At 38.5% G+C, this 19,425-nt stretch overlaps 2 protein-coding genes across 3 annotated transcripts; one reads left to right on the top strand and one right to left on the bottom strand.

Moving 5' to 3' along the window:
* Positions 1-41: 41 nt before the first annotated feature.
* Positions 42-9,006, bottom strand: cskmt (citrate synthase lysine methyltransferase). Of its 2 annotated transcripts, XM_051653231.1 has the most exons (3): positions 8,864-9,006; positions 4,486-4,545; positions 42-957 (listed from the first exon to the last, which is right to left on the bottom strand). In XM_051653231.1, exons 1-3 carry the CDS (start codon positions 8,949-8,951, stop codon positions 272-274), a joined length of 834 nt encoding a protein of 277 aa, XP_051509191.1. In that variant the 5' UTR covers positions 8,952-9,006; the 3' UTR covers positions 42-271. The 2 variants fall into 2 exon arrangements, with proteins under 2 accessions (XP_051509191.1, XP_051509201.1); XM_051653241.1 differs by lacking the exon at positions 4,486-4,545 and having other exon boundaries at positions 57-957; positions 8,864-8,999.
* A 1-nt stretch (position 9,007) lies between these two features.
* Positions 9,008-16,510, top strand: LOC127414888 (ubiquitin thioesterase OTUB1-like). Its single transcript, XM_051653262.1, has 7 exons — positions 9,008-9,087; positions 9,778-9,839; positions 11,977-12,075; positions 12,182-12,300; positions 13,370-13,454; positions 13,630-13,824; positions 16,018-16,510. The coding sequence occupies exons 1-7, from the start codon at positions 9,045-9,047 to the stop codon at positions 16,213-16,215; spliced, it is 801 nt and encodes a 266-aa protein (XP_051509222.1). The 5' UTR covers positions 9,008-9,044; the 3' UTR covers positions 16,216-16,510.
* Positions 16,511-19,425: the final 2,915 nt, after the last annotated feature.

The raw sequence follows: 19,425 nt of genomic DNA, 5'->3' as shown, positions 1-19,425 counted from the left end.
ATTAATGTCACAATAATACTGAAATGAAGAAAAAAATCAGCATCACAGAAATAACTCTGAAATTTTACTCTGAAATAAACAATTATTTTTCTACAAAGTTTAAAACAAGTTTCTTGTTTAGTTAATGCAAATGATGCAAACAGGATTTTTTTTTTAGGCCAGTTGTATATTGTGCAAAAAGCACATGGTTACATTTTCCGTGCTGACTTAATAAAAATTATTAAACAATATTATTTGGTTGGAAACTCGAGTGCAGAGGATTTTGCATTCATTAAATTTGTAAATGCGGGGCAATACGAGGAGTAATCTGATAGCAAAAATAACTGACCCCTCTCAATTCCCCCACTTCTTGAACTCCCACATCAGCTGCCAGCTTTGCTGTTCTAACCTCTGTCTCCAGCCATACAAGCCTGGCATCAGGATCCTCATCTGAGAACTGTAAGAGACTTCCTGAGGGTCTCAGTACCTGTAAACATTGCTGTACTATTTGGCCAGCCTTAACTCGCCCTTCTTTAGACCTAACTAAAGCATCGGTTGTACCCTTGTCCAAAATCAAGTCCAGGTTTCTGGTCCCAAAGTGTCCTTTTAACAGTGTGCAGTCCAGCTCTAGGAAGGCAAGAGCAGAGGATGGATTCTGTGGCTCTGCTGGTGTAGTCTTGGTGTGCTCCTCCAGAAGTTGCACTGCCACCGGGGAGATATCAGCACAGGTGACCTTGACAGGACATGGAGAGTTTCGGTAAATACAGGGTCCTAAGGCGGATGTGCCACAGCCCATGTCTAGGATGTGCAATGGGCCACTGTGGGAATGAGACATGGTCTGAAGTACAGGAAGAATGAAGTCCTGAACTGAGTGAAAGCCAAAGAACCACTCAAAATTTTTGAAGTTGCCTTTGCTTGCATTTTCTGTGTAGAATCTGTCCCATGTTGCTTTTTTGTCCATGTTTTCAATCAACTCATCTGTGAAAAAATTATACATAGCATATAGAATAAGAACATTATTCACTTTTAGCTTACTATAAAGATGCTTATAAATGCTCTAAGTTATTATTTTTGAATACTACACCCTATACTACATAACAAATATTGAAATAAGCAGTGGCGAGGGGGGGGGGGGGGATTTGTAAATTGGTATTGAAAGATCAAACTAATAAAAGATTGCAGTGGGTTCAAATATAATGTTTAATGTTTTTTGCTAAAAAAAAATAAACTAAAATAGCACGCAACAGTTTGCTTCCAAAAGTAAAAATCCTTTTTAAAAACTTTTCCCACAGATGAATTGATTTTCTACTTATAAACCTTTTAAGACTGACCTAACGTGAACTCTGAGGTTGTTCATTGATGGTATATGCCCTTTAAGCGATCACTTCAACTTCATTGTTTAAAAATTGTGTTTAATAGTGGAATTCCTGGTGAACAGCTACATTCTCTGTGATCAGACAGAGTAAGATCCACCAATCAGAGAACTGCGATCAACAAAGCCCACCAAACATGTCCAGCAGCGAGCGCCCACTTCCATGACGCACTGTGAATGACGCAATCAAGTCGGCCTCCCTACACACTTAATCTACATAAACTCAGCAAAAAAAGAAACTTCCCTTTTTCAGAACACTGTATTTTAAAGATAATTTTGTAAAAATCCAAATAATTTTACAGATCTTTATCGTAAGGAGTTTAAACAGTGTTTTCCCTGCTTGTTCAATTAACCATGAACAATTAATGAACATGCACCTGTGGAACAGTCGTTAAGACACTAACAGCTTACAGACGGTAGGCAATTAAGGTCACAGTTATAAAAACTTAGGTTCATCTGCATGAACGTGCCTTAGGCATACTGCATGGAGGCATGAGGACTGCAGATGTGGCCAGGGCAATACATTGCAATGTCCATACTGTGTTACAGCTTTACAGGAAGGACGGCTGATCGTCCTCGCAGTGGCAGACCACGTGTAACAATACCTGCACAGGATCGGTACATCCGAATATCACACCTGCGGGACATGTACAGGATGGCAACAACAACTGCCCAAGTTACACCAGGAACGCACAATCCCTCCATCAGTGCTCAGACTGTCCGCAATAGGCTAAGAGAGGCTGGACTGAGGCTTGTAGGCCTGTTGTAAGGCAGGTCCTTACCAGACATCACCGGCAACAACGTCGCCTATGGGCACAAACCCACCTATGCTGGACCAGATAGGACTGGCAGAAAGTGCTCTTCACTGACGAGTCACGGTTTTGTCTCACCAGGGGTGATGGTCGGACTCACGTTTATCATCGAAGGAATGAGCGTTACACCGAGGCCTGTACTCTGGAGAGGGATCGATTTGGAGGTGGAGGGTCTGTCATGGTCTGGGGGGGTGTGTCACAGCATCATTGGACTGAGCTTGTTGTCAATGCAGGCAATCTCAATGCTGTGTGTTACAGGGAAGACATCCTCCTCCCTCATGTGGTACCCTTCCTGCAGGCTCATCCTGACATGACCCTCCAGCATGACAATGCCACCAGCCATACTGCTCGTTCTGATTTCCTGCAAGACAGGAATGTCAGTGTTCTGCCATGGCCAGCGTAGAGCCCGGATCTCAATCCCATTGAGCATGTCGAGGACCTGTTGGATCGGAGGGTGAGGGCTAGGGCCATTCCCCCCAGAAATGTCTGGGAACTTGCAAGTGCCTTGGTGGAAGAGTGGGGTAACATCTCACAGCAAGAACTGTCAAATCTGGTGCAGTCCTTGAGGAGGAGATGCACTGCAGTCCTCGAGGAGGAGATGCACTGCAGTCCTTAATGCAGCAGGTGGCCACACCAGATACTGACTGTTACTTTTGATTTGTCCCCCCCTTTGTTCAGGGACACATTCCATTTCTGTTAGTCACATGTCTGTGAAACTTGTTCAGTTTATGTCTTAGTTGTTGAATCTTTTTATGTTCATACAAATATTTACACGTTAAGTTTGCTGAAAATAAAAGCAGTTGAAAGTGAGAGGACGTTTCTTTTTTTGCTGAGTTTATATATTTGTATATATTGGATTATTTTGCTGTAAACCTAAAATATACCGTTTCTATTCTTACAGTTGAAGTCAGAAGTTTACATACACCTTAGCCCAGTGTTTCCCAACCACTGTGCCGCGGCACACTAGTGTTGTGTAAGATTGTCAGGTGTGCCGTGGAAAATTATCAAATTCCACAAAATAAATAAATGCATGAAAAAAATAATAATTTCAGGGATCCAAACTCTTCACCTTTCGGAGAAATTCACCATTTTGAAACCATAATCGGTCACTTTTGTGATTGTGAAGAGCAATGATTAATGTGCAAAAGTGACTGATATTTATACGCGTTAAGAGTCTTTCACATGACTCGCATCAGCGCTGTAGAATACATTGAAGTCTATGAAGTGATGTCATTTTACACCAAAGTGTTATTCACACACACGTTTTTGCTTCACCAATAATGTCTCTGAGAGTACTAAGCAACAAGAAATATTTAAAAACGGTCCAAATTTGTGAAGAGACATTGAATGTCTCATAATTTCTTTTAATTAAATATTACCTTATCGTTTACGAATATCAGAGACCCCAGTTATTGAACTAATTTAAATTCACCAAGAAAACACTTAGACCTAAACATAAACGAGTCCTTTTATTACTTTCTGCATTCAAAGCAACTGCAAGCTTTTTTTCTCTCTTCCAAATACATGTTTTCAATGTTTATTGTGCACACCTCCCTCTTTTTTACGTGGCAAACTCGTAAAATTGCCCCTCTGACACTTTCTGCAACTCTTGTCATGTGGAGGGCAATGCTGCGCTTGACGCTGGCGTTGAACGGAGCGTTGGCACCTCGACTCAACTTGTGTGAAATGCACTTTACAATGACGAAAGAACATTATTGAAACTCAAAATTATTATTATTTGTCTATTATTGTGGTCTTTTCTGATAAAAGCCATGCTCAGCAGTTTAATAGGCTACTGTGGGAAAATGATACTGTAGATCTGCTTTGTGTTTATAATTCTTATACTGAAGTCAGTAGATTTGTAGCCATGCAAGTTTTAATAAAGGAGGAGGTAAGGAGGTTATTGAAACTCACTATTATTAGACTATTATTGTTGTCTTTTTGGATGAAAAATAATGCTCAGACTGAAGGAAGACTATAGATCTGCTTTGTTCTTTAATGCTTAAACACTATAAACTCTCTTGGTAGATTTAGGTCATGAACGACTCAAAATTATTCACTGACTCACTTATAGCACTTAAGACGCTCATTTGTCACCACCTAGTGACATTTCCAGAAGGGGTCAATGAACTAATCCGTTAATAAAATTGAACAAATTTGTGAAACAGAAGCAAGCCTCACCAAAATACTCTTTATTTTGCAGCTAATTCTGCACAATTGTAAACTTGAATCACTAAAATAGCTGGAATTGGTGCTTTTAGCTTATTCTTAAAAAAAAAAATATCCCCAGAAAAAATGTTCGTGGACCAGTGATTGTCTTACCTTTTTCGCCCCTCATGAGTTTGCATCCCTGTAATTTGTTGTGGCATTGCAAGAACAAATCTACAAATTAGAAAAGAAGCAAATTTGTTGTTTTTTCATTACCCATTTAGCGCTCTTGCTACCTGTGACCTCACACAGCGTAGCCTACCTATGTGACTTGTTTTTTGCTTAGCTGAATTTCAAACATTACAAGTAAACACGCTACTAAGACGGACAGAAAACATGGACAAGTTCTTGAAAAGGAAAAATATTGACGATGGTTAGCCTATGTGTGATAGGGATATACCGTAAAACTTTTTAGTCGTAAAAAGTGTGCCATGGCAGAAAAAGGTTCGGAAACACTGCCTTAGCCATATACATTTAAACACAGTTTTTCACAATTCCTGACATTTAATCATAGAAAACATTCCCTGTCTTAGGTCAGTTAGGATCACTACTTTATTTTAAGAATGTGAAATGTCAGAATAATAGTAGAGAGAATGATTTATTTCAGATTTAATTTCTTTCATCACATTCCCTGTAGATCAGAAGTTTACATACACTTTGTTAATATTTGGTAGCATTGCCTTTAAATTGTTTAACGTGGGTCAAATGTTTTAGGTAGCCTTCCACAAGCTTCTCACAATAAGTTGCTGGAATTTTGGCCCATTCCTCCAGACAGAACTGGTATAACTGAGTCAGGTTTGTAGGCCTCCTTGCTTACACACGCTTCTTCAGTTCTGCCCACAAATTTGGAAATTCGGATTGAGGTCTGGGCGTTGTGATGGCCACTCCAATACCTTGACTTTGTTGTCCTTATGCCATTTTGCCACAACTTTGGAGGTATGCTTGGGGTCACTGTCCATTTGAAAGACCCATTTGCGACCGAGCTTTAACTTCCTGGCTGATTTCTTGAGATGTTGCTTCGATATATCCACATAATTTTCCTTCCACATGATGCCATCTATTTTGTGAAGTGCACCAGTCCCTCCTGCAGCAAAGCACCCCCACAACATGATGCTGCCACCCCCATGCTTTACGGTTGGGATGGTGTTCTTCAGCTGGCAAGCCTCTCCCTTTTTCCTCCAAACATAACTATGGTCATTATGGCCAAACAGTTCAATTTTAGTTTCATCAGACCAGAGGACATTTCTCCAAAAAGTAAGATCTTTGTCCTCATGTGCACTTGCAAACTGTAGGCTGGCTTTTTTATGGTGGTTTTGGAACCATCGTCTTCTTCGCTGAGCAGCCTTTCAGGTTATGTTGATATAGGACTCGTTTTACTGTGGATATAGATACTTGTCTACCTGTTTCCTCCAGCATCTTCACAAGGTCCTTTGCTGTTGTTCTGGGATTGATTTGCACTTTTTGCACCTAACTATGTTTATCTCTAGGAGACAGAATGCGTCTCCTTCCTGAGCGGTATGATGGCTGTGTGGTCCCATGGTGTTTATACTTGCTTACTATTGTTTTTACAGATGAACGTGGTACCTTCAGGTGTTTGGAAATTGCTCCCAAGGATGAACCAGTCTTGTGGAGGTCCACAATTTTTTTTCTGAGGTCTTGGCTGATTTCTTTTGATTTTCCCATGATGTCAAGCAAAGAGGCACCGAGTTTGAAATACATCCACAAGTACACCTCCAGTTCTTCTCCTATCAGAAACTAATTGGCAAATTGTCTAAAGGCTTGACATAATTTTCTGGAATTTTCCAAGCTGCTTAAAGGCACAGTTAACTTGTGATGTGAACTTCTGACCCACAAGAATTGTGATATAGTCAATTAAAAGTGAAACAATCTATCTGTAAACAATTGTTGGAAAATTACTTGTGTCATGCACAAAGTAGATGTCCTAAACGACTTGCCAAAACTATAGTTTACTAACATTAAATCTGTGGAGTGGTTAAAAAATGAGTTTTAATGACTTCAACCTAAGTGTATGTAAATTTCTGAATTCAACTGTATCATCAAAAACCTAAAATCAGGGGGCCTGGGTAGCTCAGAGAGTAAAGACGCTGACTACCACCCCTGGAGTTCGTGAGTTCGAATCCCAGGGCATGCTGAGTGACTCCAGCCAGGTCTCCTAAGCAACCAAATTGGCCCGGTTGCTAAGGAGGGTAGAGTCACATGGGGTAACCTCCTTGTGGTCACTATAATGTGGTTCGCTCTCAGTGATGTGCATGGTGAGTTGTGCGTGGATGCCGCGGTGGATGGCATGAAGCCTCCACACGCACTATGTCTCCGCGGTAACGCGCTGAACAAGCCACGTGATAAGATGCGTGGGTTGACTGTCTCAGACATGGAGGCAACTGAGATTCTTCCTCCGCCACCTGGATTGAGGTGAGTAACCGCGCCACCACAAGGATTTAGAATGCATTGGGAACTGAGCATTCCAAATTGGGGAGAAAAAGGGGAGAAAATCAAGAAAAACAAACACTAAAATCAATAGTTTTATATATTTCCAGCATTTTTTATTCGATAACGTCATTCGCAATGCTTTATGGGATTGTAGTTTGTACCTTCATGAAAGACGGTAAGTACACAGTCTTGTACCTTTGTCTTCTACTTTTCAAACCGATTTTCTCTATAGAGTGCAACAGTGCCCAAACACTTTTTCAGCCGGAAGAAATGTGGTCGGAAAAAAAATCTTGAATGATTGTAGTGAAGTAACATCCTAAATTTCCTAAATCCTATGTTTAATAGTGAAAGTAAGAGCATTTCCACACACACAATGTGATAAGAACTTACAGGATCTGGACTAAACAGCTGTGTAGCCACAAGAATGTCACTTGTTAATGAGGCTAATCAGAAAAAATGACTTCAGTTTGCTAGGGGGCATAAAGATTGGACTGTGGAAGCAATGGAAAAAGGTCATGTGGTTTGATGAGTCCAGATTTACCCTATTCCAAAGCGATGGGAGCATCAGGGTAAGAAGGGAAGCTCATGAAGCGAGGCACCCGTCATGAAGAGTGCCCAATGTACAAGCCTCTGGAGGTAGTGTTATGCTCTTGGGTTGCTTCAATTGGTCAGGTCTAGGCTCAGCAACATTATGCGGCAATAAAATGAAGTTAGCTGACTACCTGAATGTAGTGAATGATCAGGTTATCCCATCAATGGATTTTTTTTTCCTTACGGCACGCGCATATTCCAGGACGACAATGCCAAGATTCATCAGGCTCAAATTGTGAAATTGTGCTTCAGGGAGCATGAGGAATAATTTTCACACATGAATTAGTCACCACAGAGTCCTGACCTTAACCCTATTGAAACTTTTTGGGATGTGCTGGAGAAGACTTACAGAGTGGTTCGACTCTCCATACAAGATCTCGGCCAAAAATTAATGCAACTCTGGACAGAAATAAAAGTTGTGACGTTGCATATGGTTGTTGAAACAATGCTGTGATGAATGCGTGCCGTAATCAAAGCAAAAGGCAGTCCAATGAAATATTGAAGTATGTGACTCTTTTTGTTTTTTGGCCAGGCAGTGTATAATCCTTCATAAAAGAATTAAAGCCATGAACCAAACCAACCAGCTCCTAGGTGAATCACAACTTACCAACTTTAATTTGCAAAAAAGTTTTTGAAAATCGGACAAAAAGACAAAGGTATAAGACTGTAGTTACCGTCTTTCATGAGGGTACAAACTACAATCCCACGTAATTGAATATAAACCTATAGAAAAATATTTTTATGTTGATTATAAGTATAGAAACAATATATATTTTAGGTTTACTGTCCTAAATATCCCGATGTATACAAATATATAGGCCTGTGCAGTTTAAGGGTGGCCGACTCGATTGTGTCATTCACAGTGTGTCGTAGAAGTGGGCGCTCGCTGCTGGACATGTTTGGTGGGCTTTGTTGCCTGCGGTTCTCTGATTTGTGGATCTTACTCTGCCTGATCATGGGTAATGTAGTTGTTCACCAGGAATTGCACTCTCAAACACTATTTTTTTAAACAATGAAGTTGAGATAACGCAAACGGATGGCTTCAGCGGAAGCATATACCATCGATGAACAACCTCATAGCTCATGGTAGGTCTGTATTATAAGGTTTATAAGTTATCGTTGAAAATCAATTCCTCTATAGGATAAATGAATGGGATTTTTACTTCCGGAACCAGACTGTTGCGCTCTATTGCGTTTCGTGCCGCAAACTGTGCATACTTCGCTTACAGCACATTTATCTTATGTCTGCTGGTGTAAAACTGAGATAAATTTAACAAGTTGCGTGACTGTGTCACCTTGACATAGTAGCTAAGGAAATGTATGTGTCCTATCAGCTATAATATAAATAAAACAAGCCCGTAAAATACCCTGCAACGCCAAATGTCATTCAAAACGAAACACTTGATCATCAAATCAAATGTTTGTTTTTTTAAAAAGGGAAGTGGACACTGACTTGTCAGACTAGTATGATGCCATCGGCACGCCCCCGTCAGCTTCTGAAGAGTCCTCAGAGACACAGCAAATCTGTTCATTAACCACATTATAATCCTTAGCTAATGTAAAAGAGATAAACACTAGCAGCATGTGCGATGAGTGACCGACATGACCCGGATATGTACACAAACTGAATAAAGATGGCGGATGAGCTGCAGGAATCGTCGCAGGGAGAGATGGAGGGTAAGTGCAAAAATAACATTGCCTCTTGTTGGCATAAAGACCAGTTGACTTGTTCAACAAAACATATGGTAGGGTCCCACATTAGGGAACTAGCTTTAGAAAGAGAATCTGCTTTGACTAGCACTGCAGCAGGAGGAAAGACAGATCAAAGCTTATTAGATCTGCAAAAACAGCAAACTGTAGCTCATTTTACAAAAACAATTTAATTGCGACATGTGGTATAAATCCTCATAACATTTTGGTCCACTGTACTGTTTTCACGAGAGCTGTAAAATGATCATCTTCGGCTCTCCGTTGCCCCTACATTGAAATTGCTTGCAAATCAATTCTAGACAAAGAAACTTCAATGGGATCATTGACTGATACAGGCAGTATTTTGTATTTAGCCATCTGGTAACAGTAATTGGATGATTAATCATCTAGAGGACTCATACATGACACGAGACTTTATTTACATAATGTCTGTTCATGTAATAGCATGCTGTATGATGTAGAGTATAACCGCCGAATAGTTAGATTCATTTGACCAAACAAAGACTGGTCATGTTCATCGGTGGCAGGGTTAAGGGTCAACTCCAGTTTTTATGTAGCAGGTGTTTAACATTTGACTTTTTAACATTGAATAAGTGAAATATTTTTATAACCGATTTACAGATCAGAAAACTGTTGATGTTTGGTCTTTTTTTGCAGGAGTGAACTGCCTCGCACATGACGAGGCCATTATGGCACAGCAGGACCGCATTCAGCAAGAGGTGAGTGATCATTCATCACTGAATATAGTGCATTTAGAAAATATTCAGACCCCTTTTGTTATGTTGCAGCCTTACGATAAAATCTTTTAATTCATTTTTCCCCTCATCAATCTTGACTCAATACCTCAATGATAAAGTGAAAATGGGATTTTAGAAATATTTTCAAATGCATTAAATTTTAATGTAAATATAACATTGACATTTAAATGTTCAGAGTGACTATTTGCACGAGGTGTTAAAAGCACTTGCCACGCAGCAGGACTATTTGCACTCTAATATTCTGTTGGAAACCAAAAAATTAAAGAAAAACTGCACCTCTAGGTGTCGCTGCAATGGCGTAGTGTGGTAAGATGCTGTGCATGTGCTTTTTCCATGCAGATGACCCGGGTTCAATTCCCCCTTTTGACCCACTTTTCCACATCATGTTTTCTCTGTCCACTCTTAATATTTTTCTATGTATAATACTACTAATAATAATAAATAAATAACATTAATATAAAGGTTGATTTCCTCAGTTATTTGGTCACAGTGAATGTAGGGCAGTTGAGAGAAAGATTTGATCCAGGTTAAATTAACCATGGTTTTACTATAGTAATATTGTATTTTTTTTTTTTTTTTTTTTTTTTTTTTTTTTTTTTTTAGCAGAAATCATAGTTTTAATGCAATTAACCACAGTGTTACAAATATGGTGTTAAAGTTGTAACCATATTTAATTTTGTGATTTTACTATGATTTTACTACAAAATACCATGGTGATACAGGTTACTAGAGTAAAACCATTGTTAATTTTTGTAAGGGAAGGTTAGGGTTAGGTTTAGTGGTAGGGGTTGGTGTAGGGTAGGGCTATTCAACTTCATCGACAAGTGGGCCAGATGAAAAAAATCTGATGCATGCGGGCCAAGAATATTTTAACATAAAGCTATCGGATCTCGCATTATAGTAGGTCTATAATATTTGTTTACTATATAAATAAAACGCCTGTGTTCATAGCTTAAACTTTTTTTTTTTTCTCACTAGAACAATTTTCAAGCAAAAACAGATAACTAAAAGGTGCTTTCAAAATTGGTCCATAACAGAGAGAGTAATTAAGACTGATAATAACAATTGTATTAAACAACAACAGTGAAGTTTGTTAATGTTGGTGAAGTTGCATCCAGCATTACCCAAATGTAAGTTTGTTATATATGCAATGATTTAAACTTTTGACTTTTCAAATCGAATGTTTTCTTGACCAAATTAATGAACAGGACTTTTCTGTTTCTCCGAACTCACGCTTATCAGTCGTCTTTAATCTTCCCATTCTGTCAAAATGACAGATAATGATAATTCGTAGCACAACCTCTGAGAGTCTAAAAAATGCGGTGCTCTTGCACAAGACAGTGTAAAACAATGAGAAGTGGCGCAACGTGCATCTAGCTCAAGTTTACATAGGAAAACAACTGAAAAAAGCATGAATAGACACAAAACAAGTTCAGTGTGAACAGCCCCTAAGACAGCTGACAACCTCAGACGGGCCACTTAAAATTTCAAATGTGCCGCCAGTTGAATAGCCCTGGTGTAAGGTGTCTGTGGGACTCTAAATAAACACAATAAACATTCTGCTGTGATACCCCTATAGTGTATGTTAGTGTTTAATTAGGGGTGCAAATAGCATCCAACACTATTAGTGCAAGAAAATGCCTTTTGTTGCTATTTACACTGTGTAAATAGCCTCTGCCTTAAATGATTTTAGCTCTGAGGGATCTGAATATTTTCTGTATGCACTGTCACATTTTGATATGATTTTTGTTGATGATTTTATTTTCAGGAATTTTTTTTAGCAAATCATAAGTGTGATGAGTTACTAGTATGAGGTGCTGTCCTTAAAAGACACCTTAACAATTAAATTGGACATTTAAAATGTACAGTATTTCTCTTCTGATAAAATGGACCAAAAGAATTGATGATCTTGTTTGAAGGGGTGTATACAATGGTTTTTGTCTGATAAAATGCTCTCTAAAATATGATTGTCCTTTAATATGTTCCTCCCCTAACACCCTGTTTCAGTAGGAAATACATCATCACAGAAAAGATGTTGACAATATTTGTCAAACCATTTCATGAGTTTAATTGCTTGGTATGTTCTGTTTTCAAATAGATAGCCACCTCTAACCCTTTGGTGTCAGAGAGACAAGATCTCTCTGTGCTTCAGAGTGAATATGCTGCAGAGGACACCATCTACCAACTCAAGATAAAGGTAACCAGACTTTCATGAGCTTACTTGGCAAGCATTTAAAAGCTGCTGTAAAACCAAAGTACTTGGGTAAATGGGAAAAGATGTTTACAAGATGTCTTGTTCATAGGACCTTCACAAAAAGTATTCGTACATTCGGAAGACACGACCAGATGGGAATTGCTTCTACAGAGCCTTTGGCTTCGCACATTTGGAGTCACTACTTGATGACAACAAAGAGCTGCGAAGGTAACGTACTGTTTGGTAGGGTTGCACGAAGCAGATACCAGTGCCTTTGGTACTGTGTTTGCAAGACAGTGCTGTATCAATATTCCCCAAACATTCTGGCGAGGGTTTGTTCTAAAGAATTACTTTTAAAAATTAAACTTCTGCAATTAATTCAACCCAAGCTGCTTAACACAAACTTTGTTTTGTAGGTCTATCTATTTCTGTACATTTTAAACTTTTCTAAAGGAATTATTCACCCCAAAATGAAATTCTCTCATTTACCCTCATGCCATCCCAGATGTGAATGACTTACTTTCTTCTGCTGAACACACTCAAATCTTTTTGAAGAATATCTCCACTCTGTATGTTCACACAATGCAGTTAACAGGGTCCAAAACTATGAAACTCAAACACATAAAGGCAGCATAAAAATAATTCATATGACAGTGGTTAAATCGATGTCTTCTGAAGCGATGTGATCAGTGTGGGTGAGAAACACATCAATATTTAAGTCCTTATTTTACTATAAATCTCCACTTTCAAACAGCCCTTCAAAAGAGTTCTTTTGTTTTTGGTGATTTGCATTCTTTGTGCATATCGTCACCTACTGGGCGGGGAGGAGAATTTATTGTAAAAAGGACTTGATTATTGAACTTTTTCTCACCCACACCTCGCTTCTGAAGATATCGATTAAACCACTGGAGTCGTATGGATAACTTTTATGCTGCCTTTATATGCTTTTTTTAAGCTTCAAAATTTGGAACCCTGTTGACTTGCATTGTATAGACCTACAGTGCGGAGATATTGCTCTAAAAATCTTAATTTGTGTTCTGCAGAAGAAAGAAATTCATACACATCTTGATGGCATGAGGGTGAGTAAATGATGAGAGAATTTTCATTTTTGTGTGAACCATTTCTTTATGATGAAAGTATAGCAGTATAGAAATCTCCCATTGGTTTGACATTGGAAGAATATTCAGCATTCAAAATGTAACCAACAGCGATAACATAATTGTAATATTTGATACTGAATTGTGATTGGTTGTGTCTTCCTTGTATGTATTTAAAACCGTCTGCTTTGACACTCTAGGCTCAAAGCTGTGGCAGCTAAGAGCAAACTGGACCTTGTAAACCAGGGCTTCACTGAATTCACTATTGAGGACTTTCACAACACTGTGAGTTAAAAATAATAATTTATGAATGTTTGGTGATAGTTCCACTGTGCAAAAATGACATGGCTTCTTGTATTTAGACCAGTGGCTGAAACCCTACACATTTACAAGTCATTGAGGAACAAGAATTATGTTGACCCATAGGAGTAAGTTTTCAAAGGATTCTCTCCTTTTTCAGTTCATGAACTTGATAGAGCTGTGTGAAAAGCAACAATCACTTGGAGAACTGCTGAGCTCCTTTAACGACCAGAGCATGTCTGACTACATAGTGGTTTACCTCAGGCTTCTGACCTCTGGATACCTGCAGCGGGAACATGCATTCTTTCAGCACTTCATAGAGGGCGGTCGCTCTGTCAAAGAGTTTTGCCAGCAGGTGAGAGGGCTGTAACACCTAAAGATTACTAGTTCTGTCTTGGTCTTAATGAACATAGGAATCTGTTTCCAGGGTGTAAACTTATGTTTATATTAGAGCTGTCAATTTAACACATTCATCTTGTACAATAAATTATATTTTAAAAATTAACATTAATTATGCCCTCTGACCCGTACAAGTAGGGCTATCACAATTATGATATTTGGATGACGATTAATTGTCTGTTTTAGGGCTTTCGCGATTATGATGATTGTCAAACAAATAGTCATACTTCTTAAGGTGTATGTGTGCTTCATAGTCTTAAAGGAATAGTTCACCCAAAAATGAAAATTCTCTCATCATTTCCTCAACCTCATTCCATCCCAGATGTGTATGACTTTTTCTTCTGCAGAACACAAACGAAGATTTTTAGAAGAATATCTCAGCTCTGTACGTCAATACAGGCAGGGTGCAATTTGTTGAAAAACCAGAGAGGGGGATATGTCATCGTGAATGTCATCACTGACATTTTTATGTAGAAATTCATCAATTCAAAAGTAATATCAAAAGCAGTCTCAAATTCTTAAACTGTAGACTAAAATAAAAACAGAAAATAATTATTTTAACTGAATTTAATTGTCAAAATAATTAAATGTATAGACAAAAAAATTTCTTATTAACTGTAAATTATGTTAAACTGTTAACAGGAGGCATTAGGATAAGCTGTCAACTATTTTGCTGCAGGGTTAACATTAGCTAACAAATTGCAAATTTGATCATCAGCCATCTGTTAGTTATTTTTCTTGACTTGCGCGTTCCTGTGCGGCCGGTAAAATAATCCCAGGTTAAGGTTAAAGTTTTGTGAACCTGCACTGTCTGTGAGCCCTTGGCTTTAATTATCATTGTTTCTCAAGGTCTCTGTGTGTCTTATGTTGGTTATGTAAGAAGATACCAGAAAAAAAGATGTGCTTCACAATTTAAGATAACGCTGGCTGTTGCATGTGGACGGATGCATGTTTTCCCTCAAGCATTAAATGCAATTAAGTGTTAATTTACCCATGTAAATGAGAAACAAACCAGCATGTTTTCTTTTGATTAGGGAAATTAGTACGAAGGCATGTAATATTGTTATTTGAGTGAAGAAGAGAAGTTGTGTTTTTAAGTGTTGTTCAGACACTGCAGCCTCCCATTTTGGAACATATGTTCGGGAGGGGCATACATTTTTTTTTTTTTTTTTTACATAATATGAATATTGTCCATATTTTTAATTTAAGAGTGTAATATAGGAATTACAGGATCACTGATGTCACCAGTTGTGTTGTATTTAGGTAGGAATTCCAATCAATTTCTTCTAATAATCCCAGATAGGCTACAGCATATGTTTGTTTAATATTTCTTGATAATTAATAAGCACAGCTATACATTTTCTGATGGGTTATTTACGTGTGACGTCGGTGTGTAAATGCAGTGAGTTTACACACCCATCTCTGGGATCTCTACAGACATCCCTTATCCTGTGCTAATTGAAAGTTAACATTACAGACGTACGCAGTAATAATTAATCTACAGTCAGACACTTGTCTGGAAAACTAATCACGTCCAAATAGGGCTTTACTTAATAGCACCATCTACTGTTGGATATGGTAAATGCATTCAGTCTGACTAGAAACAGGGATAAAACCTATCCCCTCTAGGGCGGGGCGATATGACGATGTAATGGGATATCGACCATGTCTTACAAAGATCCCGATTGTGAACAGATGATGATTGACAATATCTGGGAAGTTGCCAAATATATTAAAGAGTGGCCAGGGTGTGAAATTAGCACCCGCCACCCGCAAAATGCAAAGAGGCTGAATCCACGTAATCGGATATCACAATTTTTTTTAAGGCAATTATCGCTAAAATATTTTATACATATCACCCAGCCCTAATCCCCTCCAGAGATAAAAAATGAATGACCAGAAGGGGGGGATATAGGTAGAAAAGTCCTCCCCATCAGAAATAAGTCATACAAATCTGGGATGGCATGAGGGTAAGTAAATTAATTTTCATTTTTGGGTGAACTATCCCTTTAAGGTGCATGTGTGCGAAGTTTAAAGTGATCAAGTTGCTATCCTTGAAAGAACTGTATTCCTGTAGTGCTGATAAATACATCTTGAAAGAATCTTTTACTAGTTGTACTTGGCCTAATAGTCCATGTTTTTATTTTAGGAGGTGGAGCCTATGTCGAAAGAAAGCGACCACATCCATATCATTGCCTTAGCAAAGGCCCTGAATGTGCCCGTATTAGTGGAATACATGGACAGAGGAGAGGGTGGAACAGTGAACCATCATATCTTCCCTGAAGGAAGTGTACCACGCATCTTCCTCCTGTACCGCCCTGGCCACTATGACATCCTGTACATGTGATACTCTATATATTCTCTGTGGTCCCATTGTGAAGAAACCATCCCAATTCTACAGCCAAGTTAAGCCATACGGTCTGTATGTGAGGCTGTGCTATGATTAAACACAAACATTTCTCGGTTTTACCCTCATTACAAAATGAATGATTTTTTCAGTGCAGAATGAATTAAAAGCAAATAACAGCATTAGGGGTAATACAGTAGGTTTTTTTGTGGTTGTAAATGTTATGAACTTGCTTTTAGTGTTCTCCTTTGTTACATTGCCTTTCATTAGTTTTATTAAAGGGATTTACACCTCTCTTGTCTGATTTCAATCTGTGGTTTCAAAAATCACATTTTAAATAAGTGGTCCTCAACTGGTTTGACTTTAAGACGCAGATTTTACATTGTGCTTTAAAGGGATAGTTCACCCTAAAATGAAAAAATGTCATCATTTACTCACCTTCATGACATTCCAAACCCATATGATATTCTTTATTCTGTAGAACATGAGAAATTTTGTTGAATGTAGACGGTGCTCTTTTTTTGTACAATGAAAGTGAACGGTAGCAGAATGTTAGGGACTGGACAGCCTTGGTCACCATTCACTTTCAATGTACAGACAGAAAGAGCACCATCTACATTCTTTAAAAAAAAAAAAAAAGAAAATGATCCCCTTTTCTCCCAATTTGAAATGCCCAATTCCCACTACTTAGTAGGTTCTTGTGGTTGCACGGATACTCACCGCAGTCCGGGTTGTGGAGGACAAGTCTCAGTTGCCTCCACTTTTGAGACAGTTAATCAGCGCATTTTATAATGTGGCTCGCTGTGCATGACACCGCGGAGACTCCCAGCATGTGGAGGCTCATGCTACTCTCCGCGATCCACGCACAACTTACCACACACCCCATTGAGAGCGAGAACCCCTAATCGTGACCACGAGGAGGTTACCCCATGTGACACTACACTCCCTAGCAACCAGGCCAATTTGGTTGCTTAGGAGACCTGGCTGGAGTCACTCAGCACGCCCTGGATTCAAACTTGCGACTCCAGGGGTGGTAGTCGGCGTCAATACTTGCTGAGCTACCCAGGCCCCTACAGTTTACATTTTTAAATTTTGTTTTACAAAAGAAAGTCAGTCTTATGGATTTTGAATGACATGAGGGTGAGTAAATGATAAATAGAACTAATCCTTTAAAGTAATAATTCACCAAAAAATTTAAATAGTCTCATTTACTCACCCTCATGCCATCCCAGATGTGTATGACTTTCTTCTATTTAAAAAAAAAATATTTCAGCATTGTAGATCCATACAATGCAAGTGAATGGTGGCCAAACTTTGAAAGTCCAAAATACACAAAGGCAGCATAAAAGTAATCCATAAGACTCCAGTAATTAAATCCATATCTTCAGAAGCAATATAAGTGTGGATGAGGAACAGATCAGTATTTAAGTCATTTTATACCATAAATTCTCCTCCCTGCCCAGTATGTGGCGATATGCACAAAGTGAATCACCAAAAACAAGATGGAAGTGAAAGTGAATATAGCAAAAAAAAAAAAAAGACTATACTATTTCTTACCCACACTTCATATCGCTTCTGAAAACATGGATTTAACTACTGGAGTCTTATGGATGCTGCCTTTATATGCTTTTTGGACCTTCAAAGTTCTGGCTTCTCTTCAATTGCGTTGTATGGACCTACAGACCTGAAACATTTTTCTAAAAATCTTTGTGTTCAGAAGAAAGTCTTCATGGCCCCTAACCACATCCTCCACATTTTGAGCAATAGAGTTAATATGCATTATTAATACAAATTGTATCTCCTTTCTTATATGCTGAAACGACAACTTTGACCCATGATTTATATTTAAAAAAAAAAAAAAAGATTTGTCTTCATCTTATTTATGTATACATTTTGGTTGATTTATACAAAATTTTCAACTTGTTACAATTATTTTTTTCCTTAACTTGTACTTGTCTTTATGACTCAGTGATTGTATTCATACATTGTTTGATCTTATTGAACATTCCAGTTTTAGCCCCATTTGTGGACTTTTCAGACGGTCCGTTACCCACCGTAGGCAAATTTTCCAATTTATATCAATGTTAAATTAGCGATCTGGAACGATTTCACTGTGACGCCATCTGACCAGCTTAAATACGGGACAAATCGCGTCCCGTATTGATTCGATATGAGACGCATTTTTTTAAACTTTAAATACTGGAAGATACCGTATTTTACGGGACATGTGTCAACCCTGCCAGCAACAAGGAAAGAATGACCACCATTGACTTTGAAATGGAGTTGGTTTTATTTCATTTTAAGCAGAATGATTCGAGTGGATTTACCCCCCAAAAAAAACTATAACTCAATTCCATGCCTCTTAAATTACATTCATCGGGAGTATGAACTTGTGTTGCAAAAAGTATGGAAAACATCTAATTGAACATGGAGTCACTGTATGTGGAGGAAGTTATATAGGAGGCGTCATGGTCGTTTTCTATGGGTTTCACACGAGTTGGACAGGATCCACCCAGCCGGACCAAGAACGGCAACACAGATAAAGGCCATCACAAGTGCGCTCTCCTAAAAGTAAAACGAGCGGAGTGAAAGTATAACAATCTTTGCCAACGTGATCCATGCCAGTGAACCGCACATACCCATCTCGCATTTCCGTTTAACTTACCACGACGCCAATCCTCGCTTTGGCGGATTTAGATGTGATATTGAACCTCCGGGTAAAGGCATGCTGTCTCTGTGACAGTCGCATACTTTTGAGGGCACGTAGAAAGCCAAACAACATCATGCATACTGTACAAACAAAACTTAAATGAAAACGTGCACGTTTTATTTATACTGTTATGTTTCCCGCCAAAAAGTTGAACGTGCTCACGTTCTGCCCCTCATATGAAGGTGTGTCAACAGGTGAGTAAAATCCATCATATTACAACCCTCATCAACGATTTGCGTCTTGAGGCTTATGATCTGCATGGGAAATTGTAATCTATTAAATCTCAAACATTTATGCCTAAACTAACAGATATTACACATGAATGTGCTTTTAACAAGTTGTCATGGTACAGTTAGGTAAATTACTTAAAATTGTAATCCACTACAAATTACTAATTTCTCTAAAAAATGTAATCAGATTACTTTAATAGTTACTTCATTAAAGAGTAATTACTTTACATTTAAATTACTTTCTAAAACACTTTTCCGCTCAACAAATTC

Source organism: Myxocyprinus asiaticus, chromosome 2 (genome assembly GCF_019703515.2).
Source record: "Myxocyprinus asiaticus isolate MX2 ecotype Aquarium Trade chromosome 2, UBuf_Myxa_2, whole genome shotgun sequence".
Lineage (NCBI taxonomy): Eukaryota > Metazoa > Chordata > Actinopteri > Cypriniformes > Catostomidae > Myxocyprinus > Myxocyprinus asiaticus.
The sequence above is the reverse complement of the archived record's forward strand: the minus strand, read 5'-3'. Positions and strand labels throughout refer to the sequence as shown.

Coding starts and splice junctions, on each gene's coding strand:
- cskmt (XM_051653231.1), bottom strand. CDS start 8,951: ATGTGGTTAATGAACAGATTTGCTGTGTCTCTGAGGACTCTTCAGAAG. Junction 4,546..8,863: donor GCATCATACTAGTCTGACAA/GTCAGTGTCCAC, acceptor TCTAATTTGTAG/ATTTGTTCTTGCAATGCCAC. Junction 958..4,485: donor ACTCATGAGGGGCGAAAAAG/GTAAGACAATCA, acceptor ATTTTTTCACAG/ATGAGTTGATTGAAAACATG.
- LOC127414888 (XM_051653262.1), top strand. CDS start 9,045: ATGGCGGATGAGCTGCAGGAATCGTCGCAGGGAGAGATGGAGG. Junction 12,076..12,181: donor TCTACCAACTCAAGATAAAG/GTAACCAGACTT, acceptor TCTTGTTCATAG/GACCTTCACAAAAAGTATTC. Junction 13,825..16,017: donor TCAAAGAGTTTTGCCAGCAG/GTGAGAGGGCTG, acceptor TTTTTATTTTAG/GAGGTGGAGCCTATGTCGAA.